Here is a 10,859-nt window from a genome sequence, read left to right on the forward strand (position 1 = left end):
AGCGACTTTGTCGCTATATCTGCCGACTTTCCAGACCCCCTTGGAGACGTTATTAGCAAAAAGCGACTAGCGACAAATCTAGCGACTTTTTTCTGGCATTATTATTGGATTATTGTGTCGACAAAGCACTGAAAAAGCATCTCACATATCCCGCTCTGCAGTTCACATTACAACCGATCTCACGAGAGCTGAGTACAGTGAGGGCTGTAATCGTCTCCTCTCCACTCACACAGCGCCTGCGCGGCTAGTCTGACTAGATAGCAGCAAGATATTAGAGCTTTGTATTCGCGGTCAAAATATTCGAACTTTGTATTCGCGCAAAAATTGTACCTCTCCCAGAATTGCATAATGTGCGCATGCGCATCGTATTTGCATATTATGCGAATTAGTTGATTACGTCATCTAGCGATTTCTGGCGACTTTTGGGAGAGCTAACAGCTACTTTCCTTACAGAAAAGTTGGCAACACTGGTTTACAGTAGCCTATTATTGGCCGACGAGGCTGTGATTGGAATACGGGACTGGAGCTGGAACATTAATGATTTCCGTCAGGGACAAATCAAAATCACCCACAATTCGGGATGTCCCGGACAATTCAGGACGGTTGGCAACATCATTAATGTATTATAGTCAATGGTACTTCTACTATTACCTTAACAAAAGAGCAAAAACCTTTGGAACTTTGCCCACATGCATGATCACCCATGATAAAATGTCCCGGAAGACTATCCGACAAAATAAGGCGGCCACCTAGCCCACTGTAGCCTACTGTACTCCAAGGCCGTAGCAAGGTGGGGGGTTTGCTGCGCTACACAGGAGACTTTGAACATCATCACTGGGGCGTCTGGAATCCTATTTCACAAAATACATGTGAATCACTTAATTAAAGCTGTCAGTTAATCTAAAGATATCAGTTATAATTGTTATTAAAAACTATATTTACGATTGCACTAATGCGTTTCCAGTAACACATGATTAGTTTAACGTGGGATGCGGGACGTCTTAAGAGCATGAGAGAAAATAATTTCCCAAAGTCAGAAAAACCTTACTAGGCTTTGTCAAATGCATTATCACCCAGCCGAAACTGAGTTGGCCATCAGGCTACACTGAACCAGGAACTGTGATGTGTCTGATTTATTGACATATGCAAACATGTGCATCTGAGGAATACCTGGCATCTATGCTCAGCACAGTAAGTAGTAGTAAGTAGTAAAAGAAATAGCCTTATATTTTTTAAGACTGCTGTCAGTCATGGACTCACAAAAACACACATACTTCAACAACAGGTGGCAGCATTCCTCTCCCATTATGTTCCAAACAGCACATTCATGCCAGGTTTTGTAGGTTTTCTTATCTAGCACAAGAACCTCATAACATTATGGAGAACATTGGAGGAGAAATGGCATTGGCACTGGCATTTAAGACAGTCAGTCAGCAAGGTCTTGATATCAGAAACATAAAGGTAGCCCTTCAGACAAAGAATTCAGTTCAGGTTCAAATGTGTTATATGCTCTTATCAGCTACTTTCTGTCTTAGAATTAATTCTGAAAACCTGATTTAAGATTAAGATGCAGGGCAATTGCATGTTTCTGAAATTTCAAAACTTTGGGAAATTAGTTTAACCTCCTGTCCTAACCTAATGATTACAGAGTGACTAGCTTTTATACGGACCACATTTGAAAGACCGAGTTTTGGTCTGTTTTTTGTAGAGTGCGTGTTTCCAAATTAAATTGCGCCAATTTACGTCCCTCTAAATGCAGTGTTGGGGGTCCACATCTTCTGATGCAATGGGATCCGCCTGTGGTGCATTACATTGAAGGGACATTATGTAAATTTGTGAGCTACTGTTCTAATGTATGTTTTTTTGCCCCGGCTCAGAAGCTCGCTAACAACCAGCTTTTACAATACGACGTCACCAGGTATGACCAAAGTTTTTATCAGAGATCGCTAAACTGTTGTTGGTGTTCAAGGCATTTGGCCCTTAGTAGTAGGCTCCATAATGCCCAGGCAGTTTTATCCAAAGTGACGCACACAGGGAAGGTAAGAGAAGGTACGTAGAAGTATGCTGTCTGCACAAACCCATGTGCAGTGCCCTCCAGAATTATTAGCACCCTTTAGTAAAAATGAGCAAAACGAGATGCGAAAAAATTTCTTTATTGTTCATCCTCATGATCTTTCTTTCAAAATATTCACAAAAATCTAACCGGTGAGATTGTTGATTGACAGCAGAGGCTTTTTTCTGGCAACCCTCCCAAACAACTTGTGGTGATGTACAGTAGGTGGCGTCTGATGGTAGTTTTGGAGACTTTCTGACCCCAAGACTCAACTAACTTCTGCAATTCTCCAGCTGTGATCCTTGGAGATTCTTTTGCCAGTCGAACCATCCTCCTCACGGTGCGTGGGGTCAATGTACACACATGTCCTCTTCCAGGCACCTCAAATGTATACTCCAGTGAAACAGGAAATCATGGTTGACCACTTAAGAGTTCCTAATCAAACAGGTGAACTTAAAAAATGTAAAACATGACTGGAAATATACTTCAGTTAGATTTTAATTATAGGATTTTTTAGGGGTGCCAATAATTGTGGCACACATGTTTTGGAGGAAAATATTCATTTATTTTTTTCAATAATTTTACTTAAATGACAAGGTAAGATTTTTGTGAATATTATGAGTGAAAGACCAAGAGGATGAACAGCAAATACATTTTTTCATAGCCTGTTTTGCTCATATTCACTAAGGGTGCCAATAATTCTGGAGGGCACTGTATATGATATTAACCTCTACCTTACCGTAGAGCTTTTAGAAACACACACATTACAACACACTTCGTTAAATCATATTTGGTGTATTTTCTTTATACTATAAACTGCATCAGTTGTCCATGGCTTTTGATGGTTTTCTGCAAGTTACAATGTCATACCGTCGAGGCCTGAGACTGAGAAAGCGTTAATATAACTAGGTTATAAATAAGCCAGTGAAAAACAGGCCTCTGTCCAGGTTATTCACATGTTCTGGAAAACTGTACTTTTTTTATTTTTATTTCAGTGTTTGTAAGTACAAAGTTCAATAAAAAGGAACACAAAAGAATATTTTGAGAACAAATATGAAATAGCCTAGCTGTAAAATGTTTCTTTATCTTTTCTTAGTTTTTCACTGATGGCGGTGTACCCTCCCCTGCATACTTACAGCAATCAAACCATTCAAAAACATTGCATTCTTTAAGACAGATAGATAGATGGATAGATGGATACTTTATTAATCCTGAGGGAAATGTAGGTCGTCCAGTAGCTTATACACTTATACAACTCACAGACATACATACATAAATCACATACACATAGGGAGAACATGTTCACAAGGAGTGGGGTGTTTACAGATACAAGAATGGGTCTGACCCTATGGTACAATATGCATTGATTGTGACAGTGTAGATGCCCAGGAGGAAAGTGTTCTTGTGCTGCTAGTGTGGATAGTGCAAAAAGATAGTGTTCTTGTGCTTGTGTGGATAGTGCAAAAAGAAAAGAAATTAATTAATTATGATACCTTTTTCTCTCCACTCTCATTAGTTTAACCTTGTGGGGAGCCCCGACACAGAGACTAATACCCAGAGGAGTTATGGGAGCAGGACCTGGGTTGGACTGTCACTCTCACTCTCTGACCGTGACTCAGCCTGGGTCTCTCCCTCTGACTCCGTTTGCCCTTTGCCCCTGATCTCCTCATATCTGCTGCTAATAACTAGTCAACCAGAAGCCTAGTTCCACTCTACTTCCTCCTCATGACGACAACAGCACCTACAACTACCAGGGCAATCAGGGCAATCAGTGCAACAGCAACGCCAATCTTTCCCCCTCCCGACATCTCTGAGTTCTGCAGCTCTGATACGTTTTGGATCTCGTCAGCATTGGCCAGTTTCCACATCTTTGTGTCTCCAACTCGGACCCAGGCCCTGCCGCCCTCGGTCATGACAGCCACGGTGCTGTTGGCCACCATGTTCACGACCGGGGAGTCGGTGAAAGGTGGCAGGCGGATGGGAAGCAGCTGCCCCCCGGTGAAGATACCTGACTGGACGCAGTAAAGCACCTGACACCCGTCGCTTATGGCGGCTAGGTGCTGGCTGAATTTCGGCGGGCAGCGAGGATGACCTCCCATGAGTGGGTTGCCAGACTTGCAGCTGAAGAATCCCCCAAAAGGCACAGAGAATCGAGTGCCTATCTCATAGTCGTTACTCAGGCACACCATCAGTCTGTTGGCGAGCAGTTTTAGAGGGATGTAGTTGGGAGGGCAGCTTTTGGATTTGGTTAAAGGATTCTGTAACAATGGGCTGTAGAGACCCCCAAAGAGATACCCAGAAGAAGCGTTTGTTTCTTTGTTTGTAGAGCACCAGTACGTATCAACTTTGGCACGTCTGACATAATAGGAGTCGCCACACACGTCTTTGCAGCATTTTGAAACTAACCAACAGCTATGGCACTGCCGATGGCATTCATAACGACTATACCCCTCCTCCACCACCTGAGATCGTAAAAGGGTTGGTGTGAAGGGCTCGGGACAGGAGTAATTACCAGTGCCTGGGTTTTTCTGAGCTTGTGCATCACAAATTGAATCTGCATCTGGTGTGAGTTTGGTGCACTGCTGATAGACGCCGCCAAAGCTCAGCTTAGTTGCTGGGCCTTCACAACTACTATCATCTACATTGGCCTGGAAATTGAAATTCTGAGAGTCTGGCTTGACACACCCTGGGCGTCTGTTGATGAAGTAGTAGCGCTCTACAGCTTGAAGCACTGATGTTGCCAGCTTGCGAATGGTTGGTTCAGGAATGTCAGGAAACGCTGCCTTGGTAAGAAAGTAATGCAGTGGCATTCCCGCACGGTCTATAGCTGCCAGATTGTTGAGGGTGCTTTCTTGCCATTTTTGCAAAGTGATGCCAGGGTAGAACAAAGCCCCACCGTGGCTCAGGGTCAGAGAATACGTCAAGTTTCCCTCATAACTGCGAGTTTCTGACGTTTCATGGGAGCCTTTGTCGTCAATGTTAAAGCTAACTTTATTGAAAAAGTTCAATCCGGCTGAAGCGCTCACAGTGGACCGTGAAGTGTCACTATTGGCAACATAAGAGGCCTTGAGATAGTCCTCCTGCACCAAAGAAGCGCCGGCTTCAACTATGGTTATCACGTGAGTGCCGTAGTCAAGGACTAGCTTCTCTGACAGGTAAGCTGCTTGCCGAGTATGATTGTTTTCTATAGCATCGGCAATTTCCTCAGCCTGATGGGAGAAATGGGAGTCCAGGGTGAAGTCTGGATACGCCTTCACCGTGTAGAGATGGTTTCGCACCAAGAACAAATTAATAGGAATATAACCCAAATAGCAAACATATATCAGTCTACTGGAGGATAATGTAACTAGTCATGGATATTCGTAAAATAATATAAAATGTTATTCCTGGAATTTCTTCATATCCCTGGCATAGTCTATTTAAAATTTCACCCGCTAAAGAGAAGAAGTTCATGGTAGCCTATTAGAAGGCTCACAGGGTGAAAATTAGTTTTGACAATTAAAGACATATGTTATGCACTGGTAACATCAATAAAAAATGTTAAGGGTTTGTCAAAATGACTGAAGAAGTATAAATCAGTAGAGACTGTAAACTGTTTTGAAAGGGAGTTGCAAAACGGTGGGCCATTTGTCTCTAACTCACCAGCGAACCGCCAGCTTTGACCCCAGTGGGCCAACGGTGGTCCACTGGCGTTTTGCGCTCAGGGAACGATAAGATGCTATAGCGTTTGTTTAATAATCAGGGAGGTTCCAAATTTAGGGTTAGGAGTTTTTTACCCCCGGTTGCGTAATATTCTACCATGTGATTCTGTTTTACATACAAAACATATTACACTGTTTAACATGAGTTGTGTATGAGAGTAGTCTTTAGAGGTGGGTATGTGTCATAATTGGAGTAATGAGGGGTCATAAAGGTCATAAAGGGTTATTAATATGACAATTTGGATGGATGGTTAGTTTTGATCTAGCTTTGGGTGACAGCTTGCTTGTCATTTTGGATGGATGAGACAGGTCCTCGGCCCTTTCTCCCCCCTCCACACAGGCAGTTGACCCCCACAAATGGTGGGAATCGCTTTGATAGTAAGGTGTTATCTGAGAGGGTGAGATTTTCCCGGCGTAGCAATGGTGTTTCTGACCAGGTCTATCCTGTTGGCATAGCAGGGGTCAGGAAGACTGGCTGGTCTAGGCGTGAGCACGGGGTTGATAACAGAAATTTGGTGTTGAATGATGTCGTAAACCGGTGTTACCCAAGTAAACCATATGGGTTATCAGGCGCTCAAGCATAGCAACGTCTTGTCAGCCTGTGAGATGTCATTCTTTCATTCTATTATAGCAAACTTTAACATGATATACACATAATCCCTATGGTCTAATGGTAATGATACCGGCTTATTCAAGTCTAAAAGACTTAGTTTTGTAAGGCTTGACCCATAAGACATTTGTTCATGAGATGCTAGCTCAACAAAAGCAGATATAGTTCAACAGCACACACACACACATGCATGCACGCACGCACCCACAGACACACAGACACACATACACACATACAAACACAGAGACACAGAGACAGATACACAGTATACTAATAGTTATATTATAAACAACAAAACAGAGGTATTGTGTAATATGTGACTATATTTTAGTTTAATCCCAAAACAGCGTGATACATTGAAGACATACAAACACACACACACACACACACACACACACACACACACACACACCCACATTCACAGTAAGAGATGAGAAAGGTGTTAAATCCACTTTGTTAAGCAACTGTCATACAAACACAGAGACATAGAGACAGATACACAGTATACTAATAGTTATATTATAAACAATAAAACAGAGGTATTGTGTAATATGTGACTATATTTTAGTTTAATCCCAAAACAGCGTGATACATTGAAGACATACAAACACACACACACACACACACACACACACACACACACACACACCCACATTCACAGTAAGAGATGAGAAAGGTGTTAAATCCACTTTGTTAAGCAACTGTGTATACACAACACATTCGGGACCTACTGGAATGACTTCGATAGAACAAAAAAAAAGAAAAAAGTGACCCCATTAGTTGATGGTAGAAAATGGATAGAACATTTGAAAATTATACAAAAAGGTAACCTGAATTCTGAACAAAAAGCCTTAAATGCTCAGTTGAGAAAACAAATTGAATACAAAATTGAAATACCTCAAGAACAAAAAATGATGTGGTGTAGATGGAGGGTACAATCAAATGCTGAAACACAGCACACCTAAATTAAGAGAGACAATCTTGAAATTATTCAATTTAATCCTGTCGTCAGACCCCTTTTCCAGAACAATGGAAAGGTGAGCCACATCACACCAATTCATAAAAAAAGGTGACAAACATAAACCTGACAACTATAGAGGCCTCACACAAGGCCGCAATTTAGGAAACTTATTTTGTGCCATCCTGAACAACAGAATAACACAATTTATCCAGCATAATAATATCATAAATTCATCCCGGATAAGTTTTTCTCAAAATAACAGACCAACTGTTCATATATACACATCCCATACACTCATAGAGAGACCAGTACAAAATGTTAAAAAGGTAAAATATTTGGTTGTTTCATAGACTTTAGCAACGCTTTCCACTCAGTATGGCATGATGGACTTATGTTGAAACTAATTCATAGTGGAATTGGAGACTAAATGTATGACATCATTAAACACAGGTATAAAAACAATAAATGCTGTCTAAAAATTAACAACAGAATAACTGATATTTCGACCAGACAAAAGGAGTTCGACAAGGCTGTTGAGTAAGGCCAACCTTATTCAACATATAGATCAATGATTTGGCTACAGAGCTTGAAAGATCTGCGGCCCCAGGTCTTATATTTCTAAATGAAGAAATGAAAGGCCTGCTTTTTGCTGACAATCCTCTCCTACACTCCCCTAGTGTAGAGGCGCTTCAGGAAAGTCTAAATATTCTTAACTAATACAGTCTAACAAGGCCTCCCCTTCCAATTAACCAGGATAAGTCCAAAATCATGATATTCCAGAAAAGACACACCATACTTAATAGTGTTTATAGGATCACAACTGGCAAACAAAAACTTGAACAGCTAAAAATATATTGTTATTTAGGATTAATGATTTCATCTACAGGACATTTTGATGGTGTAATAAGATATTTAACTGAAAAGGCAAGAACAACATACTACATGCTAAGGAACTCATCACTAAAATATAACCATCCTATAAAACACTGCTTACAAATTTTTGATTCACTACTGAAACCAATACGATGTTATGGTAGTGAAGTTTGAGCAGAGGGGGTGGACACCCCGAGAGAGAGCCTTTAAACTATTTATTAAAAAAAAACAGGGGCTCAACTAAAATAAAAAAATAAAAAGATTCAACCATTGCTTCAAAACTGAAACAGCTAAAAGAAAGGAATAAAGAAAATTACATTAACTACGGGGTTTCCCTTTTTCTAACTGTCCATTACTTGTATTTGCTATATGTATATCTTATGGAATTTAACTTTACTTGATTATGTTTACTTAATTATTATTATTACATTTTTCCCTGTATTACTATTATTATTGTTGTTACTGCTTAAGTGCTTGGGTAATGGTGTATTGGACAGTCATTCCAATAAAGACAATGACATTTAATTGAAATGCAGAGAGAGAGAGAGAGAGAGAGAGAGAGAGAGAGAGAGAGAGAGAGAGAGAGAGAGAGAGAGAGAGATGCAGAGAGAGAGATATACAGAAGAGCGAGAATCAAAGAAATGCACTCCACTCTGTATAAAAAACAACAACAAATTCAATAACTCATATTGCAGCATGAAACAATACGAATCCTTTGTAATTAGCCAAGGGAACGTCCAAGGGTTAAGATCATCAGCCTTTGGACTAAAAAGTAACGAGTTATTTAATGAGTTCAAGGGGAGGGGGAGGAGGAGAGAGGGACACTTACACCAAATGGCTGCCCTGGAGTGACACAGGGAACGACCTCAGGGATGGAATCCTTATCTGGTTTAAAGCTAAATATACAAATTATATTGAACTTGTTAGAGAAGGTGAACATTATATATGGCTTAAGTTAAAAAAAATATTTTTTTTTTAAAAACCTGAGCTCCAATACCCAAAACATATTCCTATGGACAATCTACATCCCTCCAATTGAATCACCCACTTCCAAACCCAGGGAAACATCCTAATTGTAGGTGATCTGTATGCACACACAGCTGAAGAAGCACACACTACTAGCACAAACAGAGACAAATACATGAATAACAAAACTCACACCAGTCTTACTCTTCCATTAAGGAATAACTAAAATAAAATTAACAAATAGAAAGGGGAAAGAACTACTGCAGCTCTGTTGGTCCCACTGTCTGTACATAGTCAATAGTTGCCTAAGAGGGGGCTCCTTTGGCCGCTACACCTACAGCGCCTCTCAGGGCAGTAGCACAGCAGATTACGCATTAACATATTTGGACCCTTTCTCGCTCAGAGCAGTCACAGTCAGGCAACAACCCCCTTTTTCAGACCATAACCAGCTCAGAATACACCTAAAAAGACTCCACTCTAACCAACCATGTTCTAACTCCAGTAATTTATATAACATAACAACTCAATAAAAGATGGGCGCAAAGCAGAATACCTGAATATCAGGAAGCAATGAGTAGCCATGAAACTCAAGAACAGCAGTAAAGAAGGAGTAAACATAGCCACAAAGCACATCTTGTGGCACAACAATCAAACTTACCTTTCCAAAAACCAAACCTACCCCCTAAAAAAAAAGAAAATACAAGAAAAATGGTTTGACTCAGAATGTAAAAAACATTAGGAAAAACTAAGACAATTATCCACCCAAAAACACAGGCCTCCAGACAAGAAAAGTCTGTGCCCCGGACGGCATTCTAAATGAGATGCTTAAACATGCAGACTATGAATTCAAATCAAATCAAATCAATTAAAACAAACTTTTCAATTTAGGGCTTAGAACCGGCTTCTTTCCTGAAGTATGGAATGAAGGACTGATAACACCCATATTTAAAAGTGGAGACAAGACAGATCCACAAAAGGGGGAACTATATAAATTCAGGTGTAGGAAAAGTCTTATGTAGCATCCTAAATTCACGAATCATAGACTTCATCACAGAACATCACACAACACTAAATTTAGAACTACACATCATAGCTTCACATTAAACACAGTAATTGACAATTAAGGGCACACAAATAATGCAAAGACTTAGGCCTGTTTTGTGAATTGTCAAAAAGCCTTTGATTCAGGCTGGCACAGCGGCCTTTTCCTAAAATTACTTGAAAGTGGTATCAGAGGGAAAACATACGATCTGATAAATTCAATGTACACTAATGGGTAGTGCTCAATTAAAGCTGGAACAAAGAAAACAGAAGCTTCCTTTCAGAGACGTGGAGTAAGACAGGGCTGTAAACTTGCACCTCACTAAATTAAATTTCTTCTCTTTGAAGACGACTTGGTTTTGCTGTCCCCATTAGCAGAGGGACTACAACAGAACCTGAAGCTCATACACATGTTTTGGCAGACTTGGGTCCTGACCATTAAATCCCAAAAAAGAAAAAATACTAACTTTTCAGAAAAATCCAGAGGTCAGGGAAAGAAATTCACTATGCAGGAACATTTTAGACAAGTGTTGTGCTCCTGAGCAGCACTCAGGGAACTTGGAGGCCCGATTCCAGCCCAAATCATCTGGCAGAAAACTGCATTTTGTATCTGCAAGTTGAACTGTTAGTGAAGAATAGATCAGATGTACTAAA

At 40.5% G+C, this 10,859-nt stretch overlaps 1 protein-coding gene across 1 annotated transcript; it reads right to left on the minus strand.

Annotated features, from left to right (window-relative positions):
• Positions 1 to 3,765: 3,765 nt before the first annotated feature.
• Positions 3,766 to 5,381, minus strand: LOC105893833 (macrophage-expressed gene 1 protein-like). The gene has a single exon (XM_031571207.1). The coding sequence runs from the start codon at positions 4,861 to 4,863 to the stop codon at positions 3,766 to 3,768; it is 1,098 nt and encodes a 365-aa protein (XP_031427067.1). The 5' UTR covers positions 4,864 to 5,381.
• Between the last annotated feature and the right edge of the window lie 5,478 nt (positions 5,382 to 10,859).

This window comes from Clupea harengus, chromosome 7 (genome assembly GCF_900700415.2).
Source record: "Clupea harengus chromosome 7, Ch_v2.0.2, whole genome shotgun sequence".
In the NCBI taxonomy this organism is placed as follows: Eukaryota; Metazoa; Chordata; class Actinopteri; order Clupeiformes; family Clupeidae; genus Clupea; species Clupea harengus.